The sequence below is a fragment of the Castor canadensis genome, chromosome 8 (assembly GCF_047511655.1).
Source record: "Castor canadensis chromosome 8, mCasCan1.hap1v2, whole genome shotgun sequence".
Classification (NCBI taxonomy): Eukaryota; Metazoa; Chordata; class Mammalia; order Rodentia; family Castoridae; genus Castor; species Castor canadensis.
Genome location: NC_133393.1, coordinates 30,357,416 through 30,375,518, shown reverse-complemented (window position 1 = coordinate 30,375,518; position 18,103 = coordinate 30,357,416). Strand labels below are relative to the sequence as shown.

The window sequence follows — 18,103 nt, the reverse complement described above, 5'->3', positions numbered from 1 at the left end:
CCACAAGGACATTTCCTTCAATAACCTTTCTCTTGTGTCAGGAGGCTCCAAATTACCACTGCTTAATACTTGAAATCGAAGACCAAATCCTTATAGAAAGAAAGGTTTTTCTTTTTAATTTCTGAGTTCAACAGTATTCACATTTGGAAAAACATTGTCATTAGATGCTAAAGATATCTGTGTGTGTGCACATGTGGAGTGTGTGTGTGTGTGTGAGAGAGAAAGCACTTGTCTGAAGAGGAAGGTGATGGGAAATCCTTAAAGAGGATTTGTTTATCCAGGTGATGGATAAAGGAAAAAAGCTGGAAGAAGGTGACTTCTGGCCTGCAAAGGAGCTTAGGTCAAGAGGCAAAAGCATTTTATGTTGGTGAAGTCTTGGATAGTAATGAGTCACCAAAAGACTCTCTTTGAAGGGCAGGGTGTGGTGGTGCACACCTATAACCCTAGCTACTCGGGAGGCAGGGAGAGGAGGGTCATGGTCCGAGGCTGGCTTGGGAAAAAACACAAAACTATGTAAAAAAGAAAAAAAAAATTAAAAAACTAAAGCAAAGTGGGCTTGGCTCAAGTGGTAGAACACTTGTCTAGCAAGTTCACAAGGCCCTGGGTTCAACTCCCAGTACTGCCAATAAATAAACAGACCTTCTGCACCAAAAATATAGACTAAGCCGTTCAGACTTTCATCAAATTCCTATTGTTCATCCATTGTATGTCAGGTAGTCTTGGCTTCTCACTTCGAAGATGAATAAAGCTTCCCACGAAGCCTGCTGCAGTGAAGGGCACATGCGGAAAAGCTAATTCTACTAGATCACAGAGCTACCACTCCTGTAAATTATAGATCCCACACATGGATCTGTGTCTACCACTGAAGTGAGATCATCATGAAAAGGTTGAATTCATTCAGGATACATCTTCCAAGCTTCTGGTCATAACCCACTAGTGAGTCATAAAGTCATCGTAATAGTTGTGACCAGGATTAATAAAAGACTGATCTGAAATAAAACAAAAGGTATAAACTTAAAAGTATTGGATTATACCATATGTTTGCATTATCCAGGCATGTACATATAAATTGGGTTGTAACATAAAATATATGTCTTAGGATGAGTCATAGTTTAAAAGTCTTCATACCATAACTGACTTGCTCTATTTCAACCTTTCCAAAATACTAGGCACATGGCAGCTCCTTGCATTGATCTTATTCTTTCCCTACCACACCAGGTCCAGGGAGGGCCTGAATGGGGATGCATTGTCAGGATTTGGTACCCTGGAGAGTGTCTGCTAAATAAACTCATCCCTTTATTTTCTCCTATTGCTTTGAACCCCATAGCATTCCTTTAACTAAAGGATTTTGTTAAAGTGTTTTTTGTGTTTGTTTTTTTGTGGTATTGGGATTTGAACTCAGGGCCTCATGCTTGCTAGGCAGGCACTGTACCACTTGAGCCACTCCACCAGCCCTAGAATTTTCTTTTTTGCTTTATGTCTTTGATCTCTATTAATAAGTATGCCTATAAAATTTATTGTATGTGCTATTTCTCTATGCCATATTTGTGGTCCCTGTTCATTTTATCTCAAAATGCCATTGTTACAAAAGAAATCACAGGTCTTTACCAGGAGTAGTGGGAATTCTGAACAGTTTGCCCTGTACCCTATACACACAATAAATTGTGCCATGCCTGTACCTAACCTTGGTATTGTCAGTTGAAAAGCTTAGAGCTGAATGTGCACTTGACCTATAAAAAAGTGGACTGGACCTAAAAAATAAAGTTTGTTGTCTTCAGTCATAATTCTGGCTTCATTTGTCCCCCATCTTTGTCTTAATTTACTCATTAAAAAAAACCCAAAAAAACTTGTTGTGCTAAATAGGCCTAAACTTGTTTTAGGATTAAAGTGGTTATTCATTAATAATGTGAAAAATTGCATGTGGTGGGAAAGTATTCTGAGAGAGAAAGGCTGGTTGCTATGGAGGCTGAGAAGAGCACCCAGCCCAATGGGGGAGGGGTGTTGTCAGGGAAGGCTTCCCAGAGGAAGGTTCTAGGCATTGTATCCAGCACATAGCACAGGCCTTCAGTAACTGTTGGTGCAATAAGAGATAGCATTTGATAGAGAAATCAGCTGGGAGAAAAATGAGTAAGTAAAATTAAGAGAGAGCAGCAGCACATAGAGAGATTTGGAATGAGGAGAGAACATCACGATTTGAAGAATGGTATGACAGGAACAAAGGGAGAAGAGAAGATTGGGTGAGGAGGCTAGAATAGAAAACATGAGCCATACCACAGAACCTTGTAGATCTCCCTAAAGGGTTTGCCCATTTATTGCTTGTTTTTACGGCAATAAGAAGCTACTGAAGGGGAGGAAACTGGCAGATGGGTCAGGTTTGTGCAGAAATAGACTTTAGTAATTTCCATTCTGTTTGTGTTGAGTTTGAGGTGCTTCCTGGTTGCGCTATCTATCCCATAGGGAATTGTATGCAGTGCTCTGGGGAGCTAGTAGACAGGTCTGACTTGGTATTAGGCATGCCCACATAAAACTTCAGGGCAGATGTGCTCACTTGATCACCTTTGCTGAAAGTAACCATAGCCTCTTTACTTCATGAACACTTTTCTTTTTTTATATTGATGACAGTTATCTTGATTTACTTTGAGCTATAAGCTTATATATTCAATTTATACTTTACATCTGCAATTAGATAGTATCTCAAATGTGACATGCCCCAACAGGATCAAGTCCCTCCTCTCCCCTACCCAGCGTTCCGCCATCCAAATGTAACACCACCTCTATTCTACTCATGTGATCCTAACTCCACTAGTCAGCCTCACTTTCCCCTTTCTCCTACTGTCTTTATCTGCTTCTTTCATTCATCAAAGCCAACTTTGGTTCTTGCCTGGACTCCTGAAACAGATTCACAACTCATGCTCCTACCTTTGTTCTTGTCTCTGCATTTAGTCCATCTTCTACTGACAGTAAGAGAAGCTATCTGAAGTGGAAACCAGACTGAATGTCTAAGATATCAAATCCTCTGAATGGCTTCCATTGTATCCAGCCTTTTCCTCAGTCCATAAGGTTCTATATGATCTGACCCCTGCCTCTCTCCTCAGCTTGTTCTAACATCTAATGTCTTCTTTGTTACCTTCCCTCTAGCCACTATAGCCTTCTCCTGTTTCCCTGGCACTAGCTGTGACTCCCATCTCAGTTATTGTTCCTTGTGCTCAAAATATTCCTCACCATGGCTATCTTTTTTCTCACTGTCTCTTTCTCAGAAATTTTCCTCAGTCCTTCCAGCCAACAAAGCCTCCCAGACACTGTACCATGTTATCCTATTTATTTTCTCAGCGCTGACTTGAAATGATCTTATCTACTCTCATAGGTACTTTTTGTTCTGGTGACCACATATCTCCAATATCTAGATCACACTTGTCTCCATATGTACCTGGCACATAAATAATTGTTCAGTAAATTTTGTGTGATACTGTGCCTTTGCATTACAGTCACTTGCATGACTCTCTTCCTATTAGAGTTTTTGTTCCTTGGGGGTGCAGGCGTCATATCTTACAGAATTCTCTGTAGCTAATACCATCAGTATCAGTAGCAGCAGATTTCTCTGAGAACTCTAAAAAATAATTCTTTGCATGGAAAGGATTTTGTCTTTAAGCTAATTAGGTTCAATTAGTGAGGATATTAAAGGTCAGTAAGTCACACAGGAAAAGATTAAAACCACCCACCTACAATGACCAGGGATTCATCTAGCAGCCATTTGTGGTAACTGTTCTAACCCTTGTTTCAGATGAGACTCCCAGAGCACAGAGATGTTAACCCATTTTCCTCATATCACAGGGCTAGATAAAGGATAGCCACCGCTGAGAACCCAGTTCCAAATGATCTGGCTTCCAAACTCACCTTTCGGCTGAATTTCTGTTCTTCAGGCTGGCCTGGGTCATTAGGAGGGATGGGGGAGATTGACCCAGTAAGTTTGCTCCAAGACCAGCCTTTGCACTGAGGATTTAGTGGTGGGCAATGTTCCAGTGACCACAGGCTAATTTTTTGCTTAAAGGTGTTGCTGTTCTCAGTAGACTGGGAACACAGGTTGAGATTCTAAACAGAGCCGAGCTTCAGGGTAGGTCCTTGCAAGCCAAGTAAGGATTTTCCTCCAGAAGCTGCTTCAAATCCACTTTCCCTACAACATATACTCAGTTGAAATCCCCAATGCCACCCTTAATTCAGCATGGCCAAAGATTTGAAAAAGATTTCACAATATTCTTTATTATAGCCATAACAAAACCTCTGTAATGCGGTCTACTTGTGTGTTGTGTGGCCTCTACTCTCCATGTAGCTGAATGAATTGGCTACCTATATTAAGTTTTTTGATATTGAAACCTTAAAAGTTACAGAGTATCAATAAAAGTGTCATGAGTTTATTAACATTAAGTCAGGACAACAGATAAGAAACCATACCCATATGGACTGCAAATCATTCTTGATTTGTTATAAAACAATGCCATAGGGAAAGAAGTGTGTTTGACAGAAAATTTACCCAACTTTTCACAGTAGCTTGGCTATAAATAGTTAATTCGTTTTAAAACAAGATCAAAATGAATGAAAACTCAAAAGTGGCAAACAATATTGCATTGTTTCAGATAGATTTTCTCATGAATGTCTCTATTAGTAAGAATGATCTAAAATCACAAGAAAATAACTATCAAAATAATGGATTTATAATTTAGAGAAGGCTATTTTGAGAATCCATCCTCTGTTTGGAATCTCACTAGACAATCTAATCAGAGGAATATTACGTAAAAGAAGGTACACTGAACATGACCTAGATCTTGGTTTTCAAGACAGACCAGATTTCACGGAGTTTTGGTGATAAGCCATCTTTACCCAAAGCTCTATCTGAGACTCATGAGTTAGAATAAAGAAATTCTAGAACTTAATCTCTGAAAAGCTTGGGAACCATGAGATGTGAGCTACTTGTTCTGGGACTATATATCAGCATGTACCAGGCCTCCTGATTGCTGGTTGATTACCAGCAATCCCAAGTCACAGGGCCTAAAATAACCTTCCATTCTTATTACCTGGAAACACTACAGTTGATTTGGCACCAGTTTTTTCTTCTTTTTTGTTTTTTAAGCAGCATTGCAAATTGCAATAAACTTTAGTCTGTTCTTTGTTAGTAGTGTTACTAGTTTTTTTTTTTTTTTGTCATCTTTATAGCACTGAGACTCAGTGGAAAGAGTATTAAGCCTTTTAGGCCCATTTTCACTGATCTATGTTATTCTAGAGGAGACTATTTAAGTCCTCCCTCAGCCTCCTTATTTTTGCATAGCAAATGGATTTTCTAGAATATGTAGATTTAAAATATCTTTCTTAAGGTTGACATTCAGTGGGTTTTTCCCCTATTGTTTATAAAGAATATAATAAAAGGTAAAAATGCTATTCAAGCTTATGTGACCATTGGAGTAACACTATGCTTAATAGTGCAGCAAAGTATTTAAAGAATTTCCCACCTTTTCATTATATAATGCTAGCAGGGATAGGCCTGGTCTATGATTAATAAATATCATGCTTCTGTGCCCAACAGCACCAACTCTTGTCAAAAGATATTTGTGTGGCTGGGCACTGGTAGCTCACACCTATAATCCTGAGAGGCTGAGATCAGGAGAATCAAGTTTTGAGGCCAGCCCAGGCAAATAGTTCACAAGATCCCATCTCCAAAATAATCAGAGCAAAATGAACTGGAGACCTGGGTGCTGGTGGCTCATGCCTATAATCCTAGCTACTCAGGAGGCAGAGATCAGGAGGATTGCAGTTCAGAGCCAGCCTGGACAAATAGTTCACAAGATCCTATCTCGAAAAAACCCATCACAAAAAAGGGCTGGTGGAGTGGCTCAAGGTGTACACACTAGAGATGTGGTTCAAGCAGTAGAGAACCTGCTTTGTAAGCATCAAGCCCTAAATTCAAACCCTAGTCCCACCCCAAAAAAAAAAAAAGGAAAAAGAAAAATACTTCCTTGAAGTCAGTACCAGATAATTTCATTCTTGGGACTGATATTCAGAAAAATATTAAGTTACATTCACTTTTTATTTTTAAAGAGCGTGTAAGTATGAAATTTTACTTTTCCATCCGTTGCAAGATAAATTAGAGAAAATATGGTATAGCTAGGAAGGTAAAGATTTAGTTTCCTTATGTCAAAAAATATTGCAGATCTGGAAGACAAGAAAATGAATCATTTTAGTTTCAATGGTACTCTACTGTGATCTTTACAATAGCCTCTGGCCAGTGCAGTTCTCAGAATGTTTTTGTTTTAACGTCACGATGCCAGTTCAGCTTTTATATGAAATGAGAGTCTAGATATAAAAATTATTGAGTGTAGTGAGAGTAGCTAGACTTAATGTTGTGTTCAGTAGGAAATGTGGTACATCACTAAATTTCTTATCTTTCCTCCTTTTGTCCATGGATTTATTGCAGCTTTTTGAGAGTTTCTGGCTTCCATATACCTACTCTTCCTAGGTCTTAAGGGGAATAATTTGTGCTATCCAGTAGTCATCCTAGGAAGAGCTAGCATCTCCTTCTCAGGGAGATTTATACCATCGTGGACTTCTAGAAATGGAAATGCATTGAAAATTACTTTCTCAACTACAAATGTAATAATACTGTTTGACTGCATAGTTGGTGGTATAAATCCATTAAGAATAACTAAGTTTGGATTCCTTTTGAACATTTGACTCAGCAGAAAATCTAGTAGCAATTTTTATAATCTAGCTCATTGAACAGGGATTATTTGTACTCATTTAAAAAATGCACAGAAAGGTAAAGATGTCTTACAACAAAAAGCAAGGATTGGCTCTAAATCCAATAAGATCATTTCAAAAGACACAAAATCTAGATTGAAAGGACCACCCTGGGGCACTCTGATCACCAGAAAGAATAATGACAACAATAGCTTATGATACATTGAATTAATTAAAAAAAAATCCATGAGTTCATAGTAATGCTCAATTTAAAGAGAGGAGAGGTACAGAGTTTTATAGAGGAATGGCAACTGATAAATATAGGAACAATGAAAGATAGCTTCAATTTTGCAGTTTCCATTATATTCATTAATTCTGGCAAGAATTGGCAATAGTTGCTTAAAAGTAGGCTTTTCTGCATGGACTAAAAGTTAATTACCAAAGGAAATGGTACCTTACAATTGGGCAGTTGGGAATTCCTACCCTAAATAAGGGATCAAACTTAGCATCATCACCAAGAGTGGAAACACCAAGACTGTGTCACCTGTTGTGATTTGCTGAGTAGTTCATAGCATTTCCTAGGTGGCATTCCTGCCGAAAATGTTTCACCTGAATCTACCTATGAGGAAAGAGTCATTCAAATACTGGCCTGGATTCTTCAACAGGATATTTTGAAAAAGGAAAGTAGGGTGGGGGACATGAAGAATGGTGTGCTGGATTAGATAAAAGATATATTACTATATATTATGGTAATTCCATTAGATCCTGGATCTAAAAAAACAGGAGAGGATGAAGTGTGTTTGAAAGACAATTGGGGAAATCTGAATATAGACTATAGTATGTGCATTTTATTTTATGAAATTGCCACTGATTTTCTTAGATGTGTTAATCATATATGGTTATATAGGAGCATGTAATTCTTAGGGGATACAGCAGTATTTAACTGAAATGTCAAGCTGTTAACATTTAAATGGTTCAGGCAAAAATTGTGTGTGAGAAAGAGAGAAAGTAGAATGGAGTGACAAAATGGTAACAATTAGTGAATGTAAGTAAAGAGTACTTTTATTTATCCTTGAATAAATACTATCCTTGGTTCATATATATATATATATGTGTGTGTAAATTTCAAAGTGTTTGGATTAAATAGTTGAAGAGAAAGAGTAGATGTATGTATTCAAAGAGTTTAATGGTCTAAGAGGTGGACACCCATCCATGAACTAGTAAGGCCCATGAGAAAGTTTTTATGATACTAACATGAAATGGGAAAAATAAAGACAGTAGAAAAAATTTTTCATGGAAATAAATGTATCTAGCTGAGAGGACTGTTTCTTATATTAAACTGTAGCTTCCCTATTTTATGTTTGTGCCTAAATGCCCTTTAGGTAATGATAGTTGTAGTAGGGACAATTTTCTGTAGGGTAAACGTTCTTCAGGCTCTGGAGAACTAGATATGAACAAGACAGAATCCAGGCTTATCCTTTTCACCCAAAGATACTCCTTTTGCCTTTCCAATGGATCCCTGGAAGAGAAGGGTGGTGAATAGGTGTCCTTAGGACACTAATGAGCCCAGTATTAGGCACTCTTTATTTCAGCCAAATTTGTCTCCTTGATCTAGGGTGTATTTTTGGCACACTGCTTAAGATATTTCAAAAAGCATTCTGCTACATATTAAAATGGAAAATTTCCTGTTTTTTGCTACCATGAGTTTTTTTTTGGCTATTAACTTGTGAACAGAGTTTACCTCTACCTAAGTAACTCCTGTCTCTGTTCTAAACTCAATTTTAAAACTAACTTGACCAGACAACTCTCTTCAGTTGAAATTCATGTAGGTGCAATGCTTTTTCTGCCCCTAAAGATTGGGAGAGGCTAGGGATAAAAGGCCCCCTCTGCAGTCTTTGGGCAGATTGCCTGAATTGCTGTGCTTGAAATTAAGCCTTCCATTCCTTTATTTTTCTAACTTTCTCTTTCTCTTTCTCCCACTTAGTCTGGGATAGATCCTGAATGTCAAGTCTATCTCTGCTGTCTTATTAAAATGAAGTGCCAAAGACTTGTATTTTTTTTTTTTTTATAATCAGGGCCAACCCCATTAAGGTTTTTACTAAAATGAGAAATGAAGAGGGTGGCTGTGATACTGAGTTTTTGTCTTAATTTGGGCTTTTGGGCTCTGGAGAAAACACAATTTCTGTCTTGAATGTCAGGAACACGAAATGTTCTTAAACACTTTGTTGTAACAATAGCACTTCCAAAAATTCTCTCATGCAAAACAACCCTGTGTTACATTATGAAATGTATTATAGTTGATCAGTTTTCATCCTCAAACTATTATTAAGTTAGTCATTTCGTCGTCACCCATTAGGAGGTGACCATGGTGCTGGTACTGTATGGTCATACAGAAAAGCTCCTATTACAGTATGTGTAGAGTAAGACCAGATAACCAGTAATCACTAAGTGATAAAAATAATTCCTTTATGTGTTCTTGAATAAACCTTTTGGGGCACTCATAACAAATTATAAAACAGGACCCCTCAGTGCCAAATATCTGTGGCCTTACCACCCTGGAGAGCCAGTTCTTAACCTGTCATCATCTTTGTTTGCTAGTGCACACCAGAATACAATCTCTAGGAGTATAGGAGCCATCTGTCATATTCACTGCCATCCCCAGCCCTCTTCACCACGAGTACCCAGTGCATAGCAGGTGCTCAGTAATGTTTATTGAATTTTGAAGAGTATAAAACATGACAGATAACTTAATAACTTCATTTGGCCACTACTGACCATCTCACTCTTTCCCCAGAGGAACCATCATTAATTTGGACACTTCCTGGGTTTTTTTTAATGTCTGAGCACACATGTACTCATTAACAGTACATAGTGTTGATTTGTATGTTTTATAATCTACACAAGTGGCATCACACCATATGCATCTGAGATTTACCTTTTTTCACTTAACATTATCTTTTGAGATTTGTTCATGTTGTTATGTATGATGATTTTTTGGTCCTTTTTACTACTGTTCCTTCATTTAACTGCTGTTCCTTGACTCACTGTACTCATTCCCCTATTGGTAGACTTTTAGATTGATTTTTGTTGTTGTTGTTGTGATAAGTCTACTTCTTACTAATTCTCTGCCCTCCCCACTGTTTCTCTTTGAGAATATAAGAGTGAAAAAAAGTGATCATATTAACACCCATAACCATGACCAATTATTGAAGCGCTGGAAGGTCATTAATTGGCACTATGTGCCAGGACTGTCCTGAGTACTTTGTATTCATTATTTTATTTAATCCTCATAACAGATTATTTAACAAAACTAGGAAATGGAGGCCTGGCATTTCAAAAACATTGGCCCAAATCCCACAACCCAGTAAGCAGCAGATCCAAGGTTTGAGTGTGATCATAGTTGTGAGAGAGAATGGTCTCTTCACTCTCCACTCCTTCTCTTATTCTGGTAGGAAGATAGTGAAATCAGTACAGCCTAAATGAGTTCCAAAAAATGTGCAGGCACTGAGGAATGAACTTCTTTTTGTAGAATCATTGGAGTTTTCTGTTGCCATGGTTTCTGTCTTCATAAAAACATTTTTTCCTTGCTTATCATTTTAGGAGCTGAACCAATTGAAAGGTTCCTCACATTCATTTATAATGACTAGTAGACGTATAATTGGGAGAGAGTACTTGTCTTGTTGAATTAACCTTTCAGAAAGAGAAGGAAAGTCTAAAATTATCTATGGGGCTTACCCATCACCTATCACTCTTGTGCATGTGTCCTTGTACACATGGAAGCTTCTACAGGGGTGTTCATTAACATAGGCAGGAGTCTTTATTTCAAACATTCAGGATTTGAAAATATATTTTTACTTTTTTTCCTTTCATTTGCAAGGTTATTTTCATGCCCATTTGACGGATCATAAAATGAATGATATTTTTAAAAATTGTAAGGGTGCGTATTCGAAGGGATTGAACAGACCGAAGTAAAGCACACCCAGAGTGGGGATACATTGAGACACCCCTTTGAACATCAACTCAGATATTAATTATGAAAACCAGGACTGTAAAATAGGCACAGTGTGTGGGAGGGGAGAGTGTGGAGAAAAAAGATTAAGGTAAGGGTATATGGTTGATGGACTTCATATGCCTATATGAAACAGAACTAAAAAACCTCTTGAAATTGCTTTAAGTGGGGTGTGGAGGGGGTTGAGAGGGAGACATGATGGGGGCAATGTGAATAATGTACAATATAAGACTAATCGGAATTGTCACTAAGAATCTCTCCCCTGTACAACAGATATATCCTAATAAAAAATTTTAGAATAAAAAAAAAGAAAGTATGAAATTAGAATTGAGGAGATGAAGCTTTTCCCAGATGTTGCCAATGGAAGCCTTTCTGATAAGCAAATAATATTGATGATGGTGGTAGTGATGATTCTGGGGAATGCTTTTACTTAGGTGCTACCTTTCCTCTGCAGAGACCCAAGTAATTTACATGCACAAAATTGAGGAGCTGTGTATTTTCTCCTCATTTTATGCTGAGATCAATTGAAACAAAAAAATAAACAACTTAAAATAAACAGCCCCAGGTGGGTAGAGTAGGTGGCCTTCCTTGAAGCATGTCTTCAAGAAGTTTGGAAAGAAGTCAATCCCCTGGCACCCCATGCTGGTTTCACAAAGACTGACGCTCTACAACTGTTTCTTGTTTTTTTCTTTACAGTTATTCTATAAATTTTCAAAACAATAATATACCAAAACAACTGTTAATGAAAACCAGTGGGATTTTAAGAATTATTTAGAGACTTTATTTAGAATGTAAAATGCAAGGTGACCTAAATTCCCATCGGGAAACAAGGTGTCCTCATCGTTTAATTACACTTTGAATAGATAACTGTACTGATCCTGGTATCAGATTCTTTTTCAGAAAGTTTTGATAAATATGGGAACAGGAAAGTGACAATATCCTAAAATGCAGTGGGGAGCACAGAATGATGTAAAAGATTCTCAAAAGGGAGCCCTGCTGATTCCCACTGTCCCTACATTGTTGCAGGAACTAGTATTGTGACCCAAGGGCCAGGACTTGCATGAGGTTTTCTAATATTTGTCCAATGTTTTGTCTACTGTGTGCTTTTGTTGCTGATAATGTCACCATCCCCAAAATGGGGCTAATGTCTTGTGGCCTTGGTAAATGTCACTTTGGACACATTTAGCAAAAAAGCTAATAGCTGTATTTAATAGTTTCACAGTTTTTCAAGCTGTAATTGTGCTTCTGCTTACAAAAAGCTAGGCCGGATGCCTTACTCCATTAATATTTTGGCCTCATTCTTGCCTTATTCCTTTGCTATGAAGGCTTTTTATGTACTTTAGCTTCTGTTTCTTCATTTGTGAATGGTGTCTTTCTCCCTCCCCCTTTCTAGTAATGCTGTTGCTTTATCTCTCTTCCATTCATATTTTTTTTCCTTTCCTTTTGCTGCATGGAGACTCTCTGCTGTACAAGTGTAAGTATTTTTTTGGCGGCTCTGCAGTTTCTGGCCATACTAGTTGACATTCTTGTGCTCCGTTTGCTTCTATGCTGCCTGGCTGGTCTCCCAGGAGACTGTAGCGTTGTCATCCATCTGCAGATCCTGAATGAAATAGGCAACAATTTAGAGACAAGATTGGGTTTTACAAGATGGTTCAGCCCGTAAAACAGGAGATGAATTTAAAATATCCCCAGCCATGTGTCTGAAAGCAAGCAGAGTGTTGATGAAGAGGACACACTAACATTCAAGAGGGAAAAGTGCTAACGCTATGCATGTAATTAAAAAAGAGAGACATGAGCTAGGGACCTGGCTTAAGTGATGGAGCACCTGCCTAGCAAACACAAGGTCCTGAGTTCACTGAGTTCAATCCCTAGGACTGCCTCCCTCCCGCAAAATGGATGAAGTGTAGATTAACTTAAACCTCCTAGATTTTTTTCTGATTTTTGTCATACTACTTTTTGGGGGCAGCATTATAGAAATGGTGTCAAGATTTGCTTTCATTAGGAGAGTTTCCTAATCTGCTTTTCAACTGGTTTTGAGCTTGGAGGAAAAGTATTATTTGTTATTCTTTGTGCAAACTTGGCCAAAAAAAAAAGAAAGCAAGACAACTACCTCATTTTAGTTTCATGGTGACATAAACAACTTAACTATTAAAAAATTTAGTATGTCTAGGAATTACATGTTAAAAGTGGGGATAATAGGAAAAAATGCTGTTTATAACATTCTGGCATTAGTTTTTAACTTGTGATTTAAGTGGACATCTCTATTGAACTACATGCAGAGTAGTCTTATATCCATTAGAAAGACTGGATCAAATTAATAAGATTTCAGAGTAATGCTGATACCAGTGCTGCTTTTGAGTTTTCAGAAAATGTAGCTACAGCATTTTACTCACATTGGGTGCCAAGGTGAAAGCTTCTTGGTGGTTTATGAGGTCAAGATAGGAAAGAAGTCTGTGGTTAGGGCTTCCTTCTGAAATTACATTATAAAATAAAGGTCTGATACATTTTTTCCTTGTGTTTTCTTCAGAATGTGAGTATTGAGAATTACTTCTTAGTCATAAAATGCATTTTTTAAAGTAAGTTAGTTTTGTCTAGGCCTAAAGTAATAGTTGACATTGTCAATCATGAATTAAGTTATATGAGGCATTTGGAATGTGCACCTCTCCCTCTTTTGCTGGCCCTCTTCTTCTGATAGGCAATTTGTGATTTCCCTGACTCAGAAAGTTGACAAACGGCTAAGGAACGCCAATGGGGACTAAGAAACAGCATGAGAAAAGTTGACCCTTTCATTTTGTGCAAAAAGAGAAGAAAGCTAACAGTTCCAAGGATTGCCCCCCCCACCCCAGGATGTAATTCATCAACCTAACAGTTATGGGGAGGAGAAGGAATAAGACTCACTTTTTTCCTCTCGTTATGTCTACCCCCTTGAGAAAATGAGACTGAAACTGGTTGCATTCTTAATTCCAATTGTAGAAATTAGCTGGATTGTTAATCCTCTCATTTTAGTTAAATGCCATTAGCTCTATCCAAACATGGCAAAACTTCAAAACTAACAGATAGGATAAAATTCAGCTAAAAAGTTTTGTTAGCAATGTAATTATAAGATCTTTGCATTTGGTAGAGAACATACAAAATATAGGAAAACAATGAAATGTACTAGAATGTATTTTTCTGATATTCAAACTTTGTATGCCAGGCTTTTAGACCTTAGGAAACAAGATTACAAAGAGAAAACTGGTTCCTCCTCTGATATTTCTCTAAAATTAGATTAGGCTAAATGACCCATTTACAGATGAGTATTAATTTATGAATAGGTATATCCATACATATACATACAATTATTTATATTCCTTTTCATATATTTAAAGTTATTATATGTCTAAAGTGTAATAATTTTCATATATTTCATACATATTTCATGTCTAACCTAAAGGCTTTATGAGAGGGAAACTTGAGCCAGATTATTTTTGCCCTTAAGTACTCTTTCTATAAAATCCACTTGAGGCACATGGGAAAAATATTGGAAGACATCTTCAGCCCTTTAATTTTTAAACTCTTTCCTCTTTCTAAATGAAATTGGCTAGAAATTATAACCCAGGTTACTTCTTGATACTACCATGGTTGTATACAAGGTGCATAGAATTGTGAAGAACTTTTCACAACTAACCACAGCATATATTTCGGTAGTTTGTGTCTCCTGAGAATTATATGCAGATGTTTCTCTTACAAATAGACCCATGAGGACACTAACTTCATTAGCCAATCACAAGACCATTTTGGGGGAGAAGTGACTTCAAACTAGATCCCTTTCTAGTCACATTTTATCCATTTTATTTTATTGAACTTGTGAAGCTTCTTGCTTTATAATAGCTGTTCTTAAAAGAACCAGTTCAGCAAGTTTCATTTTGTATTTCAGGAAAACCATTATGGAATTAAATATGATTGGTCATAAATTTTTCTCTCTTTCTTTTCTCAACAATAAATAATAACAAAAGGATGTTATGACAACTGGTCATATTGTAAAGTTTGTTTTTGAAGATCAGTGTGAACTAATTTATTGCTCGAACCAAAGAATGATTTTCAACTATGTTGATTTCTCAAGGAAGCTTTAGATGGCACCCTATTAAATGAAAGTCTACAAACTCTTTTAGTTATGTTATCTCCTAATTTATGCTAATACCCACCCAGGATGGAACTGGTTTAAACATCACTATAACCCATCCACCTGGGACTGACTGTGAGCAGTGTGGTAGGCAGGGTACTAGGCTAACCCCTGACATATCTCCTCCTGGCGGCTTGGATGTTAGTCTTTATCATCTCATGGCTTGGTTTTGTCCTTCCAGTTTATTCGTGCAGGAGATGACAAAGTTTCCTTCCAGCTTCAGCATCTGTGTGATCCTATTAAAGAAGACAATATCTTCCTGAAGGCAGTGTTATATGATAAGGAGTTGATATTAATGCTGGGAAAAATGTTTTTAAGTGTTTGGCCTTGGTTTGGGTTCTATTTTTTTAAAGGATTAATGGATCCAAGACATCTTTCTGAGGTGTGCCAGCTGGTAGAGGTATTTGAGTCACGGTGCCTTCTCCTAATTGGTTTTTGTGTGTGGCAAACTGTACAAAAAAAGTTCAGCTACTAAAATCATTGAAGTGATACACAAGAATTCAATATGTTTATATTAACGCTGCTGAGAATGAACAACTGCAATTGTGAATAATTGTGTTTTCAACTTTTGTGACTGACATTACAGTCTTTGATTTTATTCTTCATATCATTTTAACATTGGCGTGTACAGGCTGGAGTTGAATTCTGTATCATTCCTTGTTCTTTCCAGTTATAGGAATAGATTTTTTTAACTGGTTAGGGCTGGGGTACCATTCGAGAAAATGGTAAGCATTTAGAAATACATCAATTCAGTCTTCTGAGACAGGCTATCAGCTGTTACTGCGCCATCCTGTAAAGAAATGAAACAAAGCTGAGTTTCATCAGCTGGTGCAGAATGTTGTTGAAGTTTGAGTGGAAGTTCTCTGTGACGACCTACGAGCTCTCTTTATCTCATTGCCAGATGACTCCTAAATCCAAGCGGAAGAGCATCCACAGCCGAATGTTGCGGCCGGTTTCCAGGGCCTTTGGTGAGTATTTTGCCAATGCCAGCCATTTCCTTGTAACTAGGAAACACTTCCAACAAGAACCTCAGACCACTTCAGGGGATATTTCCTGGGGTGGGTGTAAGAATTGAGAATTAGGTGATCTGTGAATGAGTGTTTGCTATTCAAGATATAGTTAAAAGTTAAACTTACTTTCAGGAACTTTCCGTCTCTTGCGTTGCGCTTTGACTTCTGGCTTTGTTTTATTTTAGAAATGGAGTTTGACCTCGATAAAGCCCTGGAAGAGGTGCCGATTCACATTGAAGACCCGCCTTTCCCGTGCATCAGGCAGGACAAGCGGAGCTCGGGATTCATCTCCGAGTTGCCCTCTGAAGAGGGAAAGAAGCTGGAACACTTTACGAAATTAAGGCCAAAGCGGAACAAGAAGCAGCAGCCGACGCAAGCTGCGGTAGGTGGGCGGAGAGGCCCCTTCGCTCGCTCTGCCCTTCCTTCTCAGGGAAAGTTGCCGAAATGCTCTGCACATCACAAAAGTTTATCGTGGAAGAGACTAGACCTCGTTACGTATGACACACATGCAAGGGGTCCTAAGTTGGTGACCAGTAAATCGGGAGAGGAATATGCTGTGAAGTTTCCAACTTCAGAGCACTCTTGGATGACCCTAGGAAAATCAGGGGCGTGGGTGAAATAAACAGGTTACATCTAGCAGTTTGCAGTGACAGAGTAAAAAAAATACAACTACCAAAGGCTTTATTTACTTCTAATTAAAAATTGTTTGCATTTGATTTTAGAGTGCACACGTATAAACCCCCCAGATCCTTTTTCTGACCTTCTGACTACTACAGGCTGTAGTGCTGGGGAAGGGCGGGAAGGAGGAGCCCTAGTGTGTCACAGCATCTTACTCTTACTCCAGTAGAAGACAGAGTTGAATGTGTTGAGGAGCCTGAATGTGACTTACCCCATGTATCTCCCGAGATGGTGTCTTCTCGCTCCTATATTAGCCAAGCTTCTTCGAAGTTTTTCTGTTCTATTATCTCTGTTCCTCACCTTCCTGTCACTCTGCAACTCACCAGTGTCTTCCTTCTATATCACCTCACCCCAGAACTACCCTGCAAGGTCACTCCTGACCTCACTGTAACCGCATGGTGTCTTTTCAGCCACCCGGCATCCTGTCTCAACAAAAGTTCTGTCCTTCCTGAGAGTAGATGTCCCACTGGTGTGCACGAGTTGTCACCCTCTCCTTTTCATCTGCTTCTCCCGTGATAGTGCATTTTCAGTTTTCCTCTGTCTGGCCTGTGAGTGTTTTATTTGCTGCCTGGCTGTTTCAGGCTCTCTCTTCTTGACTGTAGTCATCTCTACTGAGCTCTGGATTTTTGGGTATTTGCCTCTTAAACGTGGACATTCTAGAGTATCTCTGACTCAACAAGTTTGAAATGGAGAACCTTTCCTTCTCTGTCAGCCTATCCTTCCTCTTATGTCCTCTGTCCCCATGGGCTCTACAAGTTAGAAACCTGGGTGTAACCCTAATCTCCCACCCACCACCTTTCTCCTTGCCATTGCTAACTCCCATTCCAGCTCCAGTCCTCCCCCACTGATGCCTTTTCTCCTTGCTTTCCCTAGGACTGATAGTAACTGTCAGATCTCCACTGAGACGAGACTTCCTCTGGGAAGCCCTCGTATATCTGTGTCTCCGCTCCCACAGAGCTGTTTGCATAACTCCAAGGAAGGTTGTTCTCACAGACTAGTTGTGTACCGTGCACAGCCTGAGCAATCCTCTGAAAAGGGTGTTTACCCTGTGATAGCTCCCATCACACATTATCTTCTCAACTCTCTTCTCATCTGTAAATTCTGTGTTTTGGAACTGTTTGAAGCCTGTGACTTGTTATCCTTGGTAATGTGCTCAGTGCTCACTGTGGGTGTAGAATACAGTGAATGTTAAGCAATACTTATGGATTATTGGTGGATGTCTGGGAACATAGATGGATGAAGATCACAACAACGTCTCTGTGTGGTCAATAACTTTTTCACTTTGCAACAGGCTTTAATTGTGTTGGGTCTGTTTACCTCATTTGGATCTGAATAGCTTAATATAGTTCCAAAACACAGGGAGATCTTTGAGTGCATTGTTTTCTTTTCCAGTTTACTTGACTTTTTTTTTTAAGTGCACTGTTCCATAATCTGTTGAAAAAGAACCATTTATTTCTTTAAATAAGGGAAAGGACTTTTCAGATAGGAAAAGAGACATTTTCCTACACCATACTTCAC

At 38.4% G+C, this 18,103-nt stretch overlaps 1 protein-coding gene across 6 annotated transcripts in view; it reads left to right on the top strand.

Moving 5' to 3' along the window:
* Window positions 1-18,103, top strand: part of Carmil1 (capping protein regulator and myosin 1 linker 1) — a 325,017-nt gene that overhangs the window by 250,159 nt on the left and 56,755 nt on the right. For all 6 annotated transcript variants that reach the window (XM_074082734.1, XM_074082733.1, XM_074082735.1 and 3 more), the window contains exons 30-31: window positions 15,799-15,865; window positions 16,093-16,289. In XM_074082734.1, the coding sequence (XP_073938835.1) occupies window positions 15,799-15,865; window positions 16,093-16,289 (264 nt within the window). The remainder of the gene's footprint in view (window positions 1-15,798; window positions 15,866-16,092; window positions 16,290-18,103) is intronic.